Genomic DNA, 19,511 nt, shown 5'->3' with positions numbered 1-19,511 from the left:
TCTTATGTAGTGAAAAGAGCGCATATTTCTTTCAGATTCTCAGTTTTTTATTTTGCTAATTCTAATGCCGAACAGTAGGCAGAACATGATTTCATTTTGATTTATTGTAAAACAGAGAGAATTTATGAAAATTGGCCCTAGCGTAAGTTCAATAAAGTATAATTTTTTTGCCTACTAAATGTTTTTGTTGCCATCTTGTTCTTTTGTAGGTTTTATTAGAAAAACAGATTCAGGATTTACTCTTTTTGGTATTTGCGAAAAAGATTCTGTACATCCTTACTGCAAAAATGAAAATTATTTTCCAAACTTTTCAATGTTTTCCAATAAATCCTTATTTCTTGCTTCTAATTGACTTATTATCTGGTCTTTAGCTTCAATATATTTTTGTTTTACTTCTAGGAACTTGTACAAAGCAAATGACTCACCGTTTGTGCATACTTTTCACAATAAAACTTTAGATGCTGCTTTTACATAAGCTGTAGTACCTTGTACTCCGAGGCATTTACTAAACTAGTTTTACTAAACTAGTTCATTTTTGCATAAACAAGTCTTCATCCGTCACATAAAAAATTAAGAAGTTGTTATACCCTTATCCCCACACTATCTTGGTTCTCGAAGAAAGTATGTCTTTTTAAACCTCTTGAACCAAAAACGATGACAAGTATAGTCCTATGGTTGGAACCTTTGGTGTGACACTTAAATCACGACACAATTCTACCACTAACCAAGACTCACCAACTTTTTTAGTTTTTTTTTAATGAAGCAAATTTGCTAATGTATTTGTTGTTAATAAGCTCAAACATGTTTCTTTGAAAATCACTCCATGCTTAATATTCTAAGTCAGTTTTTCTAAGTGAGTTTTTTAAAAAGTGTATATGCTTCTAACTTTCAAATGCTATCTTTACTATAGGTGTTTGATTTCTAAATCTAACCATTTTTGTATAGCAAAAACTTCAGGGTTTTTGATAAAATTATATTTTCTTCATTCTTTACCAAACTGTCTTAATTAATTTAATTTTAACACTGATCTTAAATTATAAGTTCTGTTCCGCTGACCGTAAAGCCATATTAATAGTCCTATTTTAATGTTATATATCCAAATTATAAAGTAGAAAATCATTGCTTGACAAGGAATTACATGTTTTAATCCCATTATAAGTAAAAGGCTTTTTGTATGTTCTTGTATTAAATATATCAGGAAATAATATATTTCAGCTTATTTCTGGTATTTATATCATAAACTTTCAAATTCGTTTTAAATTTATTTTTTAGAGATTTAGATATTAATTATTAATTTTGAATTAGTATGCATAAAAATAGCCAAATGATGAGTTCCATTCAATTCATTAATTTGATGTAATACGAAATAGGTGTATTTATTTCCTTCCATTTCCTCATCAATGACTTCCGACTATAATCATCCGGTGTATAATCTTAGGCTCAAGCCTCTAAATCGTCGTTTCTCCATAATCCCCCCCAAAAACTGCAAAAGCCCGAACGCTCCCGATACAGAATCAACCCTTAACATCTACCGAGGCCAATTCGTAGAGCTGGGCAAAACCGAACGAGGCCGAAGTGGCGCAGTCGTGCCCCTCGGTCCAGATGAAATATGTAGAGCCAGAAATCTGGATTCTGGATAAAAGGGGTGTGTGCCGTGGTGGAAGTGCACGAAACGGGACCACGGCACCCCATAAAAACTGCATTTTGAGTGGAAAATAGTGTCGCCGATGATGGCCGGGACATTGTTGATGACAATAAGATGGTGCGTGGAGTTTTTGTGGGAGAACTTTAACCTGGCGGTGATGTATGGAACCGTCTGTTGAATATGGTCGTGTGTTTGTTGAACTTTTCGGTATGCGACGACGGTGGTGAAGGGACGACGGTTATTGTTAAAACTTGTTTCGTATTTGTTAAATGCTGTTTTTATCGTACTATGTTATTGACTTCACGATAAGTGAACATGTCTTGGGAGTCGCTTAATTCGAGGGAGTTCAGGTATACTTGTTTGTTTTTTGTTTTTAATTTTAAAATTGTTATTTATTTAAGGTATTTATAGCCGTTTTTAATAAAAAGAACAACGCTTAAGTACCTAATCATTTAGTTCTATTGCAAATGTAGGCCAGTGGCTAAAAAAAGCAGAGCGGAAAATGTGAATAATTATTGAAATATTATCCATATAAATGTTGTACAGCCTAAAATTCAAAAATAAATGAGCACACTTTGTATCTCATTTGAATATTAAGCTCATAAACCCGTTTCGAAGCTCTGTTAAAATTAATTGCTAATAATACCAGAACATCACCTATAATCTAAAAATTAAATAATTTTTAGTAAATAAGAAAAAAAAATGTATGTACACAGGGTGATTCAGGAATCGTACATGGTAACACCGATTGAAAGGCTACATGGCAACACCGATTGAAAGGCGCTGTGTTGCCGCTTCTAAAGGAGAATGTCTCCACTATTTTAAATGAAAACTCTTATATATATGGCAAAATGGCACCTATTCGTTATTTTGAAAACTGAAAATGTCAGCCTATAGGTCAAAATAGCACGACAGTAAGGACCACGCCCAAGTTTTGTAGATTAAATCAATTGTCAGCAAATACATAATTTAGTTTGGATAAATAAAAAAAGAAAGTATCTAAATATTCTTTATTTGGCATGCGTCCTGTAAACTGGAACTAAAATCAACCAAATTAATTAAGATATCTGGACTGTTACGTGGAGCAACCAAAATGTATATATTTTAAGAAATTAGATTTTATGCTGCTAGGTGATTTTTTACGATAAATTGGAAGATTTACTTAATAAATTTTGTAGCTCAACTTCTCACATTATGGTTTTAGGTGATTTTTATATCACACTCTCTGAAAAGATCAGAAGGTTTTATAAATTCAATACCTAATTTATTAATTTAAAGCTATTTCGCGCTTCCTAACTCCTCTAAATTTGTTGGCCTACTAAATGCATGCTTGTAAATGGTCTCCTTAAGGTAACCCCACAGATAAAAGTCATTTGGAGACAAATCTGGAGATCTAGGAGGCCATTTAATATCGCCAGTCCCACTAATAAGGCGGTTAGGAAAAGTATTTGTTAAAAATTCTTTTACCCTAGCCGCGTTATGAGCAGGACAGCCATCTTGCTGAAAATAAACCGATCCCAGGTCTACATCAGGTAGGATTTGAATGGCAGGAAGAACTTGGTTTTGCAGCAACTCAAGGTACTTTTGGGCGTTTAAAGTGCCATCAATAAAAAATGGCCCTATAATATTGTCGCCCAAAATACCTGCCCAAACATTCAATTTCTGAGGATACTGGGTACGAAACTGAAAACTTCTGTGCTCGTTTTCCTGAGACCAATAACCAACAATGGAAGGATTGTGTTTGCCATGTAATGAAAAAGAAGATTCATCAGAAAACAAAATATTTTTTTAAAAATATTCGTTTTCATTTGCCTTTTCCATCATGGTTTCACAAAATTCCATTCTTCGCCACTGGTCTTCAGGAAATATTTCCTGAGTTTTTGAATACTTGAAACATTTGTACCCATATTTTTTCCAGATACGAGCAACAGTTTCATTGCTCATTCCCAGTTCTTCTCCAACACAGACCGTGTCGAATCAAGTTCTAGGGTACTGCGAACCATTTCTTCCCGCCGTTCTATATCCTGGACCACTTCAACAGGTGGTTCTTGACGTTTTGTGTGGCATTTTTTACAATCTTGAAGACAAAAAGATGTCTCAAAATTTGTAACCACATTTAAAACCGTTTTTGCACAAGGAATCGGTCTATTCTCAAATGTCACTGAAAACAAATCTCTACATTGTACTGCCGAAATGCTTCTATAAAACCATTTAATTAGTTGAACTCTTTCGGAGGGGTATAAACAGCCATAGTGAAAAAAACACGATAATAACGCTCAAAAATTATTAATGCAACGTGCAGTAACCCATAGCAAAGTGAGGTCTGCCGACTTCCGGTTCAAAAAATAAAAACGAAAAATTTCGCCGCCTGCAAGCCGCAACCAAGCGGTGTTGCCATTATTTTGGGTAATACGTAGCTCACGATAACACGATCTGTATATACCAAAAATACATAGACCAAAAAAAATAATATTATAATCAAAAAATCTCAAAATAATGCAAAAATGATATACTCTGTGACAACTGAGGTTTCTTGGGGAAGGAATATGGTACGTACTGGTTCAGTAAAACTTACAAATTCAAATGACGTCATATTAAATGTACCTTTAGATATTCTTTCTTGTTACACTGCCTATCCGTTTTAGATGTTCGCTATTCGAACTTTGTTATCAGCAGCACTAAATAGTGTTGGTGGTTGATTGGTTGAACCATATTCTCAAATTTTTCAACCACGATATTCTCCTTTTGCCCAGTCCTCTAGCTCCATATACATTGTGTTGGAGGATATTCTGCAGAAGGTCATACCGGGTATCATTACACATTATATGTCCAAGATTTCTTTCTGTATTCGGGATTCCTTTTTCTTCTTCCCCTCTCAGCACTTATTTACCGTATTGATTAGTCTTTTAAAACAAGGTATGCGTTGGATTATTCGGTAGAGCCACATTTCAAATGGAGAGAGCCTCCGTAAGCGTCCAAGTTTTGACCCCATAAAAAAGGATCGAAGACACGTAGCATCGCAATAGGCGAATTTCCGTTGACAGCTGTAAGTCGTGGCTGGTAAAGACTTTATTATCCTAACAAATGCTTTTCTGGCTTTTTCAATACTCTTCTGATCTCCATAGAATGGTCCCAGTTTTCATTTATATTCGTGCCCAAGTATGTGTATTTTTTAACTTTTTCCGAAGGAGTTCCGTCTACCAATCAAATATCACGCGTGCTGTGGAAGCTAGGTTGTTTGCAAAAATAATAGTATTATCTGCTCGCCTTATGTTACTCAATCGTTCTTATCTAGCTTCAATCTCTTTTAAATACTACCAAGTACTTAAATAATTATTTTGTTCAAGTTCCCAACTCTATCAGCGAACTAACGCCCTATAGCGCTTACTTTCTACTTTTCTAAATTATTTGAATACTTAAAAGACTCCTACAGTTTTTAGACAAAAATAGGGTCAAGCTTTCTCTCAGGCAGTATGGCATTTAAGTGAAAAAGTCTACGATTACCGTTATTACATCAATATTTTGTATTCTCACCAGGGCGTTCTTAATTAAAGAATAAAACTTCACGGTGTTAATGGTACGGTACTTAAATGCGTTGGTCATTTTTGAATATTAGAGCACAATTTCTACACATTAGGGACAGTAAGGTTTCAGCGATTCACAATACGTATATAAAAGTATAACGACTGCTAAATTTGCTGATGATAGTTCTAGTCATCTTCGGCTTAAAAATAGAGAAAATCTTGAAATTAATATTGGCTACAATAATGACATACTACAAAATAAAATTCAGTAAAGTTTTTGGAAATTGTACTGGATGACATTCTTTCATTGGAGGAATATTACACATTCCTTTGTACAAACTCAAGTAGTTGCTTTTACTGTTATGCCATTAAAAACCTATTTTATATATACCAGGCAATTTTAACTGACAGATAGCTTTTGTGGGCATATCATGCCCTTGTCCAATCACGGTTTATAAGGTTCACAATGTATGGTGCTCAATTCATGGAGGCCCATCTAAATGCTCACTTCACACACTTATTTACGCCCTAGGGCGTAAAAAGTAATTTGGCCAATGATTTACTTGACACTTAATTTATAATTTGTCAAAAGATGTTTTGATTTTTTTTACCGTAAAGTAGTTTAAGTGCTTAAAGTAATTTAATATTTTTGTTTTTTTATGTTTTCTTAGGTAGTAGAAAAAATTGTGTTTTCGTCCGTTTTCTCAGATGCCGATTCTCAAATTGTTATTTTCCTGAATACTATTGTCCCGCAGCCATTTTCCCGAACAATCGTTTTATCGAACTACTCATTTCCCGAACAATCAATTTCTCAAACGATAATTTTCCTGAATACTTTTACTCAAAACCATTTTACCGTATGCTATTTTTCCCGAAAAACTATTTTTTTGGAGTAATCGTAGTTTATCCAGTAATAAAATTTATTCCCGATTGGGATACGTCGGGTTGGATTAAGTTGGGTTGAGTTATTCAGTACTTCTATCCAACGATTTTTATTTAAAGACAAACGCCTAATTGAATTCACCTCCCGAGTAATTAAAAAAGTTCAGGTTACATTCTTTTCCGAAAAATGGTGCTTCAGGAAATATTCTGTTAGGTTCAACAGTGATTCGAGAAAAATCTTATTTGCGAATACAATAGTTTAAGAAAAAAACACTCGAGACAATTGCAATTCGAGAAAGTGGTCGTTCGGAAGAATTGACATGCGGGCAATGACATTCGGGAAAATGATTGAGAGTCCAAAATTACAATAATGAAAAGTTAACTCATAATTTTCAAAACCAACTTTGCAATTCCCTATACGCTGAAAACTTAGTAGGGGAAGTCTTTTCTAAACAAATAAAACGCTAATCCTCTAATTGCAGAAACGCATCATTCTTGAAATTAGAGGATTAGCATTTTATTTGTGGATAAAAGACTTCCCCTACTAACTATTCAATATAACATTGACTCTACTTCAGAATGGATTTTACTTCCTTAGATAGACTATTTATTTGATAATTTCTGTCCTATATGTAGGTACCACAAGGACGATTACTGAATTTCTCAACATTGTAAATGAATGCGTAGTCTTCAAAAGTAATATTTAAAACCCAGCCTTGCCAACACGAAAGTCAAAACACAATTTTAAAATCGAAGCGAGACCTTTTTGATTCCATTATCCCTGTTACCTGGAATAACCTACAAGCCAGTTACCATTCACCGGAAATCTGGATCCGATGGGAAACCTTTTCGGAGCACAAATTGAAATGGGAAAGGGGGGAAAGACCGTCACAATAGTAAAACTCGAACCGGCTGCCTTTCACGCTGAATTCGATGAAAAGTATCGGGAAAATGTTCTCGACTCGTGCGCCAACAATTGGATTGAAGTAATTTCGAACCTGTTAAAAAGGATTACTGAATTGGAGAGCTAAACATATATGTATATTTGAACTTTGTTTTAGCAATTTTAACAACATCTACCATACATCGGGGGCGGGAGTCAGCCATCAGCTATCGGCAACACGGTTGCTGTCTTCGCCAGATGGTTCCAGGCACCCCCTCGATGGCCTTAACCACGCGTGGCCTTGGACGGAGTCCTACTCCAGTCTTCACCGTGACACCTATACGGAAGTGCGTACCCCCAGGACTCCTATTTGTACCTTTGGCTGTTTCTACGCTTGTAGGGCCAAGTTTAGACATAGCTTGGCTAAGAGAAAGGTAAGATTAAGCAACTAGGAGTTAATGCTTTAGTAGATCTTAAGAGTTTTTGATTTCCTTTTTTTTATCATCATCGTTCACAAAATCATTCATTATTTCATCACTTATTCGTCAGTAGATTTTTATTTACTAAATTTTATAGTGCTGGGGAAAGACATATGCTGTAGTCTAGCTCCATATAATTTAAACCTAATAAAATGAAAAGATAAAAGTTTAGTCCCTTTTGCAGGTGGAACAGGGACTAAAACTCTATAACCAGCACAAGCAACAGCAGGCGGTGAGAAAATGGAAAAGTTCTCTCAAGTCATTAAGGAAAAGGGAAGATAAGTTCAGCGTTTTAGGGTACTTATATCAAGCTTATATGGATTGGGGAAAGTACAGGTATGTTTTATATTACATTAAAATAGAATATTTTCGACTGAGACAGTAAAAACTGAGGAAATGAAACTGTGATAAGTGACCCGACGACCGTAATAGATGGAAATTCCATTTCCTTTTATTCCCTCGAAAGTATTTTTCGGGAAGTTGAATTTTAATAAAAGTTAAAACGGCATTTAAGAGAAAAAACGCATTAGGAGAAATTGTCTTTTTGTTCGAGAAGGGCTTTGGTACAATGTGGCCTTTGATGCAAAGCGGCCCATTTATCACTCGGTTTTTAGATTTTTATCACTTTTTTCACGCTTTATTGTTATTAGATATGCTTTGTTACAAGTCATCGGTCAGATCTTTTATATTACGAAAAGAAGAAAAATAAAAAGTATCATTAGAGAATCACCATTACATTGGAATAAAATTACAGTCAGTTAGAAAGTTAAGATTGTCTTGAGTTAATTTTGTCCAGTCAATAGTGCCAGGAATGAATAAATCTACCGTTACCGCCATCATTTGAACATTTTTTTGTTCAATGTTGTGGAGGGGCTGGAAGCGGGAGAGCGCTCTGTGGAGATTTCGTGTGATCTCAGCAGGGCGTTTGACTGCGTAGATCATACCCTTTTGCTTCAAAGAATGTAATTGATATGGATGTTACGGTACTTAAATGGTTTTAACAAGATAATTCTATTATTTGTTGTCCAACCAGTCCCGTCACCTGTTGCTGAGCGGAGAAAAATCAATAATCAAATATGAGAATTGAAATTTCATAAAAAGCTTCATTTAACCAGTTCTGACTATCCTTTATATACAGGAGTGGAATCACTAAAGATTTATATGACGTCATTATTGGACTTTATTAAACTAGATAAATACTATAAGTAGGGGGTTATAAATGACATTTGACAACTAAAATAACTGTCGAAAATCAGAAGGACAGCTTGAAAATACATAACTAAATTCACATAACAGACAAGACAAATTATGAAGAAATTTAGAGGGAGAACGCTCACTTACGTTATATCATTATAATCACGTCCTGACGCGAATAGAAACTTTCGTTAATGCATTCACTCACAGTTGCCTTTATTAAAATTCATCCTAACCCGGTCGTATTTTCCCCCTTTTCCGAATAACCGGGTCTTCGCGTAAAGACAATTTCATTTCTCGTACATTCACGTTTCTAGTTTTCTTTTCGAATTTGGCAGGTCCCATTGTACGAAAGGCCCTTTTTTCGATTTCAACTCGGCTACGCATTTTTAAAATTTGATTAAGGGTTTTATTGGCGAGAAAATTTAATTTTCTCCGAGGTAAATAATTGAAAAGAACCTGTGGCGTCTAGAAGTTTTCCCAAAATGAGGAAATTAAATGACAAATGGCTTTTTATTGCGTCACTTTTAATCACACGAATATGTTTGTTATTTATATTATGTTATGTTATTTTAAGTTTTATTAGTTGATCACTTGAAAACAGGTGCTTGAAAGCTTGGGCGATTTACGGAACACTGAAAAAGCTTCTACTCTTGGACATATAGATAGTGGTAAGAAACCGAAATTACTTCCTCGAGATTACACGGACTGTCAAGCATCTGATATCTCATATAAATTATAAAATGCAGCCCATTTATCATAGTTCTTTAGCTTGCAGAGGCTTTCTTTTTACTTCTTCCAAAAAACTAACTTTTATTAATCAAATTTTGTGAAAAATCCTAACAACATTGGTTTGTTCTGACGTGTCGCACAACATTTTTTCAGGTGTTTGGTTCAGTGAGTTGTGTGTCAACTGTATTTTCAGTTAGGACACCTGGGACACAAAGGAAAATTTCTAAATAGCAGTGAATTATTGTTGTAAAAGAACTGAGAAATAAACAGTAAAAACTTTCAAACGAATATAGATAGAGATATTGCATTTGCATAAGTAGTTATTGCAATAAACTTTTTAGTGAAAATGTCAAGTTCAAATGTCAACAACAAAAGTGAGAAATGGATTATGAGAAGAAGAAGCTGTTGTATTGGATCTGTGGATATATCTATATATATATATATATATATATATATATATATCCATAAATATATATATATATATATATATATATATATATATATATATATATATATATATATGTAATTGAATAGTCAAATAGAGAAAGATCAACCAAGTTCATGATCTATCAATTAACATGGTTGATCTTGGTGATTGCCGATAAGTATCATCTATCATATTTATTATCTCATACTCTGAGATGTAGTGATCACGTGGACAAAAATAGACTTTACTATTTATTACGAAGAAAATTTAAGGAAACTTAAACACAAAAACTTACTTCTTCTTTCATATATGCATCGCTTGCATAAATAATAGAATACTACATTAACAACATAAAGGACTTTGGTTCGAGTTAAACGTCAAAATAAGGCAGTTTCCAGTTTACCACAAGTTTGGTGCGAGGACAACAACTAGCGCGTCGTGTGCGAATGTTAAATTAAGCCAGAGTTAATACGAAACTCCGCCACCTTGTCCATTAATTAAAACATTAAGGGATCCAGGGAATATATGTACTGCGTGCTTATTATAATAAACTCGTTCGCGTTACTGCAAATCGTAAATTAAATAACAAAAGCGTTCCGTTTGAAATGAGTTTTGACGCGAGCCGTTTCGTAAACGAGCGGTACTAATAAGATTTCCATTTTGCTTTGTTTTTTTTTTACTGATTATCGTTAATTACTTGTAAAATTAATCGGAAAAAGAAGTTTTACAATCTTTTCATCTCGCTCATATGCACCATATATTCCGTTAAAATCGATAACTTCCTGCATGAACTAATCTTTTGAAGCATTCCTGAAATGTTCACTGATTTTCGTTTTTTTACAGCTATGGTTAAACCTGATCGTATTCCAGGCATTCTAATCACACTTTAGTTATGGTTATCTGTTGACTGAGCTATTTTTCATTTTGACACTCCTGACATTTCTTTATTTATCGTTAATATATCCGTTTGTTTGTTTGTCTGTTTTGTGAACACTTTTGTATTATTTCATCTTAACAAATATAAATATACGATAAATTTCTCTGTTTCTTCAGAAAGACTGTTATGGTCTTAGCTGCTAGGTTGACTAGGTGAAAGGTGACGCGGAAGTCTAAAACTATAAATACTGATGCTATTATACTAATAAGGTTACATCACTCATCTTCGCGCCCTCTCTTTTTATCTCCGCAAGAAATCAATGCCACTAGCTTCCATTTGCTATGGTAATCTAATGTCTCTGGTAAATACACAGCCGCTCTCCTATTTATTGGTTGTCCGCTTGAAAACGGTTTATTAAACTAATTGGTTAATTATTTTAGTGGCGAGAGAATCAGCTTATTAATATTAGCATGGCTATCCAGAAATATTACAAACAAAGTAAATTTAGAGACTTAGTTATTCCAGCATAAATTATGCCTTTGTCTCTATAAACTTAACAGATTATGGGATTCTGGGAATACAGAAACATTTACATAAGTTAACCCTATCTAAACGAGGACTATTTCCCGTTCAGATAAGCCAAATGGCCGACCTAAAGTTAGTTTCGCCGCTCAGTATATCAGGAGATATCGTCATAAGAGCTTCGATATTTTAAACTTTTAATTGTAATCGTATAACGGCTACCGCCATTCACAATGTCAATATTTAAATTCCATCGGAAAAGTGGGAAAAACCCTTTCGGCATTCCGAACGAATAATTCCCGGGAGGGACAATCTCACGGAAAAGCGAATTCAAACTTTCGGAATTCCTCAAAACATTATTTGATTTTTCAAGCGCTCGATTAGCTTCACTCACCCCGCTATTCGACCGTAACGGTTTGCCAAAACTTATTCCAGCTGTGCCTAACCCCTACCCTCGAGCGAGATGAAAATTTGTATTTTTTCCAATAAAGTTTCTTAGTTCTTTGAAAAAACTTTTGGAGTTTTCATACAACAGATTTAGTATTTTTGATATGACGAGCCAGATGCCTAAGACTTAAGAGAGCCAATCAAGTTATGTGCAATGGTCCACTACATATATCCATCTCCTTTTTAGAGCAATAAATCTTAATAATGTCAGAGACACAATACAGAGCTTAAAAAATAAGAACAGCCGAGAAATATTTATGGGTTAAACTAATTAAGTCCATAAAAATTTAATTGTTATACCAGTCACAAAATTAATAAATGTTTGTCTTCAAACTAGTGTATTTCCTGATATCTTAAAGGTGGCTTTAAGATATCAGATTATATATATATATATATAATATATATATATATATATAAAATATATAGAATAAATATATTATAATAAATGAATATAATATATTAGAATAAATGAATTTTCTGCATGGAACAACAATATTCAATTTAACTGGAAGTTTCACAATCTAGGAATGCAAAAGCAAGGGCTCTTTGGCAGCTTTGGCTCTGTACAAACAAGCTGCTTTTAAATGAAAGTAAGACCCACGAAATGCTTGCAATGCGTCCACTAAATAAATGGGAGGCACATAACTGAGGCAAAATATTTTGGGATAACCTTGGATGACTTGGAGACCTCATGCAACAAAAAAGTTAGTCCAAAAGTGTCCAAGGTTATATATGTTCTTATATTGGGGGCCTATCGAAGGATGCATGAGATTTGCCCTATTTTGCCCTCGTTCAGGATTGTTTGCAGGATTGATGAGCTGTTAGGCTATTGAGTAACACGATATGTTTAGAGACAGGTGGAAGGTTAGCGAATCTTCCGGAACGGTGATTTAGCAGCCCTCGCCGCTAGGAGCCCAGTTCAAGTTCGGAATAATAGCGCGACTTTTAAATCAAAATAAATAAATACAGTCCAAATAAAGTTTCTAGTAGTCTTAAGTGATCGTCTTCAGTGTGTACGTGTTTAATAAACCAGTTGACTATTTCAATTCAATACTTAACGAATGATCACGCTCTACGTATGGCCTAATTTTTTAATTTATTTTAGGGATGCTTTAGAATACGCCCACCGTCAGCTGTTCATATCAGAAGAGTTAGATAGTCCCAACATGAGGGCCGAATCCTATTTAAACTTGGCGAGGGCGCACCAGAGATTAGGAGGCTTAGAAAGGTACGTACAGTGTGCATCCCAATTAAATGATAATAAAGGCCAGTTAAGACGCAGCCAGTGATTTAGTAGAGTCAAGGAGACTAAACTTAAAGACCCAAAAATTAAAGATAACTGGTTCCAAAAAGTAGCCACATTGGCGCTATTGGTCAGACGTGTAACTACCTCACTGATTGGCTCTACCCACCTTTTGGCAGATGGCAGTGTTATTGTTTGCGAAACAGTAATATTAATAACAAGTATAGAATACTGCCAGTCACAGAGTAGCCAATCAGAGCGAGGTACACTTCTGGCTAACAGTACTGAAAGTGCGAACCCAGTTATCTTCTTATTTGGGAAGCGTGAAAATCAGTCTACTTATTTCATTCTCCTTAAGCAGAGTAAAGTACTTTAGTCGAGTGACTCTACTGTTCACATAAGTCTAGTTGGTTAGTAGAGTGGGCTTCATTCTGGCGAGTTATTACAATTATTCACACGATGATTTGTATTTTAGTACCACCCTATTTTAGTTAAGTCGAGAGTATGTTAAATCTTCTTATTAATGAAGGAGAGGAGCGTGACCTTGAAAAAAAAATGTATAATAATTACAACTTTTTTCCAAGGTGGCACCCACCCTTAATTTTTTTAAGAAATATGCTTCTCTGCGTAAAGAGGGAGTGGAAGTTACAGCAACCTAGGAAAAATCTTTGAGGTAGAAATGAAGATTCAGTTGACGTCATTTTTTTTTAAATTCCGTATATCTACCTTAATGTGGTTTCTGAAAAATATGTTGATGTGAGAGGCAATGGGAAGCATTCGGTATTTTAACCAAATTATTGCCACTTTTAGGGCATTAGCATACGCACGACATTCACTGTACAACGAGTGCGAAGTATGTACTACAGCCGGCCACGTACACTTGACTGTAGGCTCTGTATATTTGGAACTAGCGGGGTTTAATAAGGCCCTGGATAGTTTCCAGCAAGCTCATAGGATTGCTCAGGCTGTACACGATCCTGCTTTAGAATTACAAGTAAATTAATGTTTAAATTTTTTTTTAAATATTATATGAATTTTTTCTAAAGGTTTACGTGGGCCTTTCGGAACTGTTTAGCCGACTACAAGATGCAGACAAAAGTGCCAAATACGCTAATAAAGCTTATGATTTATCACGGTCCTTACAGTTGGGAGATTTAAATTCTAGGCATCACAGGTAAACCCTAGAATTTTTCCATTTAGCAAAAAAAATATATTTTTTTATTTGACAGAGCAGCGCTTCTTCAAATGGCTTCTGCTCTACGTAAGCAGGGCGAACTCGGGGATGCACACGACTACTGTTCGGTGAATAATTGATTTATTTATTTATTTTTTAATTATTAATTTTATGTATTTTTTAGGAAGCTACCAGGTTGGCGGTAGTATCTGGAGACCAAGCAACTTATGCCAAAAGCATAAGAATTATGGGTGATATTTATAGAAAAAAGTCTGATATTAATGTAAGTCCTATACTGAATTAACAGTGTTAATAATTTACACTTAATTATTTCTTAAATAATGTTGATAATAATAATAATACTCCTGACTCCTGGAAGTGTTAAAGATATATAAAATTGACCCTACCACTATTAATATTTTAGTCACTATTAAGCAATAATGGGTAACAAACCTAAAACTATTGAATGGATCACAGTCTCTCACCAACGACGAAATATATATTAAGAGATGAATTTTCCAGGGTTGAGCCCACTCTAGTTTTGCTTGGCCATAAATCCTCTGTCAATACAGAAAAGAGATTTAACAACATTAGAGCCATCAGAGGAAACAACCAGATTATCTTCCATCTTATGTACATTAATAAGTGATGGAAACGGTAGACAGCTAGAAGACCTTAAATCGTGCGACTTATACTTTCTCAAACGATATTCGTTCAAAAGCCGTTACAAGGACTACACTATAACGATTTGAAAAAGCCACATATAGACAAAGAAGCATCTAACAGGGGTGGCTGGGATAAGGATTAGGTAATTTTCCTTGAAACAGAAGAATTCTTAATGGCCATACAAAATCAAGTCATAAACACAAGAAACTACACCAAGTTTATTATTAAAGACAGGTCCACTAAATCTGTTAACTGCAGAAAATGCAACGAAAGATCCAATATATTAACAAAACAGCTGGCTGTACTTACTTGGCTATGTTGACTACCTTCAGCGACACAACCAGCAATATAATACACCAAAAGTTGGCTAATAAATTCGGATTACTTAACAGATCTGTATTCTACTATAAATATCAACCTAACGCAATGCATGAAAATAATTCCTTTAAACTTTACTATGATAGAGCAAATATCACCGACAGACGGGTGGCGAATAATCGACCTAATGTGGTACAAGGGATCGAACAAATGAATCTCAAAAATTGCAGAACTGCTAAAAGTAACTCATGATTGAGCCTGTCAAATTCTTTGAAATAATCCAACAAGACGAGCACAGAAAGCTTACCACGATCCTCCAAAATATCATCGGAAGTTTTAATGATCTCGGCAGAATCCTGACTGTAGGGATGGTATATATGTGCTTCATTATAACTGCGTATTTAAAACCTTAAAAACCCCTCTCTATGATCTTTGACATGGTTGGCAGAATGCTTATGGGCATAAGATCCTTGAGTTCGTTAGGTTCGTTAGTTCTTTGGTATCGGGAATAGAGATGTACTTTTCCATAGGTCAGGATCATCTTTATCTCTTTAAGCATTTCACTCATCTTCTTGGAAAAAATGACTTGATTCACGTGATATTCAGAATTTTGAAGAATTAATTGTTAAGGCATTTGACGAAAATTTCTATGTCATCCTGGGGGTTGGAAATAGTTTTTCAACTTTTTTAGGGCAACGCCTAAATAATTTTGTATGCGTTTGAAATAATTTTCCATCTTTTTCAGCCTGGGATATTCTTTGTGTAATTCCAGCATTAAAAATGATTCCTACCTGTTGTTATTAAGGCTGGTCTTTAAATCTTTAAGCTGCTGAAAAACTCTGATTATTCAAATACCTCAAAAAAGTGACTTTTCATGTATTGTTGGGGCTAGCTGGATTAACTTACGAAGTAATGAAAATTTTTTATATTTTCTGAACTTTTGTGGGATCGTTTTTTATGCCTTTCAGGCATAAAAAGCATGAAAGGCATAATTTAACATTGTTTTTTGCGTTCTTCTAAAATTTTGAAATCGCGCTGCAAGTTTTTCAGGCATTTGAAACGTTACGTCCAATCCCAGGAATTTTTCATTTTATTCCAAAAGTTTGAAATAGCCAGTCTCAATCTTCAGGTATTTTATATAAATTATGTCCAATATTTTTCTTCATTTTAGGTTTAGACTATAGAAATTCAATTAAGACATCAGAAAACAGTTGTTATACTGAGCTTGACGTCCAAACGTTATTTTAAATAATAGACGTTTGTGACCTAACGACGCTAGTTCAATTGAAGTCAAAAAAACAAGCTAGACTACTTTTCTTAAAAATTTCAGAAAGCTTTTCGTCAATACGAAGCGGCCATGGGCTCAGCAGCCGCGATGGGCGACAGAGTAATTCAAATGGAATCTATGGATGGCGCGGCCAGATGTCTGGAAGCTCTACGCCTCCAGCACAAAATCTGCAACTGCAGACCGTTAGAGTTCAACACTAGACTCCTGGAGGTCGCTGGATCCATTGGTGCCAAAGTACGTACAAAAACTGTAAGCCAAAAGTGGCAACACCAAAATGAGTATGTAAATGAAGCCGCCAATGGTAGTCCTCCCCAGTGACTGAATTTATATGAATGCAATCTTGCCAAAAACAGCACATTTCTTTTCAGATGCTTGTTCGTTCAATAAGAAACCGTTTATCCGCCATCTACGGTTCTTTAGGAGATGAAAACAATAAATTACATCACGAGAGGGTGGCGATGAGACTGCAACACGATTTAGATATGAACTGTGCATGTTGCGGGACGCCTTATGGCTTAGAGCCTGATTCGTTGGAGGCTTTACCGTGTGCCCATATTTTACATGCTCGGTGAGTAAAAGTTAAGAGATTGTCCTCTGCTATTATCATAATATACGATAAAAAAAGACAGTCCTTACTCAGTATATTAATATTTTTCCTGATTTTTGAACTATAAGTGACTTCTTCTTAATCTATAGGTGCGCATACGACCTCTTCCGACGCAACAAAAAAAAGAAAAGATCGTGTCCTGAATGCGATCGTACCAGTTCCAGGCTGTACTTGAACTGTAACGATTATAACACCATGCAGTACAGCCCTGTACCTTTGTCTGTATGTTCTTCGGATAGTCATTGTACCTCGCATCATGCCACCAGTTCTGTTTAAATTCAGCTATACAATTCCAAGAACAAGACTATAATCAGGTCTTGTAGGTAAAGAAACAAAGACTATATTATACAGGGTGTTACAAAATTCGGTGCAAATATTTTAAGAGTGTATTATTGGAGTTAAAATAAGACTTTTTTTTCTATAAACATGTATCCTAAAATGCCCCCCCTCAGAGCTACAGCGTGCGCAAATTGCTTGAAGAAAATCGATTATTTGGATCTGTAAATACAATTATGCATCAATTCTTCTGAAAATGTGCATGCTCCCGTTTCTTGAGTGCTCTTTTTATTTTCCGTCCCAAAAATGGTGTAAATTCAATTTTAGGGTATGATTCCGGGGGAGCTTACCCTTCTGATAGTTCGTATCTTATGTTCCCTAGAAGAAATCTAAAAAGCATAACTGTAGTGAGTGTTCCAAATATTTGATTTTCTTCAAGCAATTTGCACGGGCTATAGCTCTGAGGGGTTGAATGTTAGGACACATGTTTATGAGGAACAAACTCCTATTTTAACTTCAACAATACTCTCTTAAAATATTTGCACCGAATTTTGCAATACCCTGTATTTAGAATTTATGGATTGATGAAGCCCTTTTTAAGACGATTTTTAAGGCTTTTTTGTAAAAGAAAAATTTACTTTTGAATCATTTTTCCAAGGAGCTATTTGAACTTTTGTTTCTGTAATATTTAGCAGCGGGCATTTTTTAGGGGAAGGGATCCTCAGTAGCACAATGTTGATAAAAATCTATACTTGTTTACATGCATTTTCGATATTTTCCCAATTTTCTTAGGAATTATTTGATTTTTCGCACTTAATGGCAAATTATATTGAAATTGTACTGGGCAGGCATAAGAATAATAATTTTGTATATCTTAATATTTGGCGAAATTATTATAACAATTGGCCTGCGAATATATAACCAATATTAGATAAAACACGAATATATTTATATTTTTTAAGGATTTAGGCTCAATCTATATGTATAACAAATATTATTGTACCAATATTGTGTGGTACTGGGGATATTTATAATATGGACAAAAAGTCTTTCAATATATTATAATATTACACTACAGAATCTAATAATAATATTCTACTGAAAAAGTCATAGTAATAGTAAAAAAATTGTTAAAAAATTGCACTTTCAAGCGCGCACCAATACGGGTACTAGTGTTTAAGTAGTGGAGTTTAATTTTCTTCATAATTGTTGATTAGAATTTGGATTTTGAGTATTTATTTATTGTAAAAAAAAATGAAAATTAAACTTCACGAAACCCAATACAACTAAAATAAAACATTTAAAAAATAATTGCATTTGTAATTGAAGCTCTTCGATCAACTGTTTGCAAGTGATAAAACCAATATAAATTTCATATTTTATGACCAAACACCCATTTTAAATAAATATAATAATAAATGATCTTTTAATGAGAGCTTTATATAATTAAAAATTTTATTTGTGGTTCTTTTAATATCCCCACCTTAGTAATCAGTTTATAAATATTTGCAACACCCGGTATAGTTCTGGAAGAACTACAAAAGTTTGTTGACAATTGTTTCAAAATTAAAGTGAGGGGGATGTTATATAAAAAGAACCTACATAGTTTAACAAATACATACATATAAAAGAAGAAATCAAGAAATATTTTAATGTTAAAACATATTGTAAATATGTTGTAAATATAACATTATATCTTTAGTAGGGATTTGTTAATTTTTATTCGAATTGGCAAAGGAGATGCAGCCATTAAAGAACATAATGTGCATTTTCTTTATAATAGTAAATTATTATTGTTGTCTTATTATATAATATATAATGATAGCAAGTCTAGACCACAGCAATCTCAAAGAATTTCTTGATCTAGTTTTGCCTCTCCCCCCAAAGCCTTTGTTGAGTGTGGTGAGTAAATCAATTCTTGAACAATCAATTTGAAAAAAATTCATTATCATTAAGGGACGTTAAATTATTATAAAATTATAAATTAAAATTATTAAAGATGATAGATTAATGAAATTATATAAACAATGGGAGTCGATGCCTGTTAATATGGTAAAAAATTATATTAATTTTCAATTATAAATGGTGTTGAGACCAAAAGTTTGACTTTTCATTTCATTCCTATCATCTTAAATTTCAAAAAAGCGCCAAATTATACCGCTATCTAGCATATAACTAACTATCATAGAAATAAAGAAAGGGTAGAATGGCCCAAGACCTGTGCCTATTGTCTAATGGCCATGGCCGCCATTTGTATCATTAATGCTGACGTCGAAAGATAACATCAATGTCAGAAAAACATCGAAGACCGACTTAATCAAAATTAA

General features: G+C 34.2%; 1 protein-coding gene across 1 annotated transcript; it reads left to right on the top strand.

The window, feature by feature from the left end:
- Positions 1 to 1,385: 1,385 nt before the first annotated feature.
- On the top strand, positions 1,386 to 19,256 carry LOC126748501 (43 kDa receptor-associated protein of the synapse homolog). Its single transcript, XM_050457775.1, has 11 exons — positions 1,386 to 1,995; positions 7,113 to 7,368; positions 7,598 to 7,749; positions 12,718 to 12,840; positions 13,666 to 13,849; positions 13,902 to 14,029; positions 14,085 to 14,157; positions 14,214 to 14,312; positions 16,344 to 16,535; positions 16,670 to 16,869; positions 16,998 to 19,256. Exons 1-11 carry the CDS (start codon positions 1,961 to 1,963, stop codon positions 17,182 to 17,184), a joined length of 1,629 nt encoding a protein of 542 aa, XP_050313732.1. The 5' UTR covers positions 1,386 to 1,960; the 3' UTR covers positions 17,185 to 19,256.
- Positions 19,257 to 19,511: the final 255 nt, after the last annotated feature.

This window comes from Anthonomus grandis, chromosome 2 (genome assembly GCF_022605725.1).
Source record: "Anthonomus grandis grandis chromosome 2, icAntGran1.3, whole genome shotgun sequence".
Lineage (NCBI taxonomy): Eukaryota > Metazoa > Arthropoda > Insecta > Coleoptera > Curculionidae > Anthonomus > Anthonomus grandis.
Note: the sequence above shows the minus strand (reverse complement) of the source record. Positions and strands in the feature narration are given on the sequence as shown.

Bases quoted from the DNA above. Each gene is read 5' to 3' on its own strand.
- LOC126748501 (XM_050457775.1), top strand. From the start codon at position 1,961: ATGTCTTGGGAGTCGCTTAATTCGAGGGAGTTCAG. The intron at 1,996-7,112 runs GTATACTTGTTT...ACTTTGTTTTAG, and splicing joins CTTAATTCGAGGGAGTTCAG to CAATTTTAACAACATCTACC. The intron at 12,841-13,665 runs GTACGTACAGTG...TGCCACTTTTAG, and splicing joins AGATTAGGAGGCTTAGAAAG to GGCATTAGCATACGCACGAC.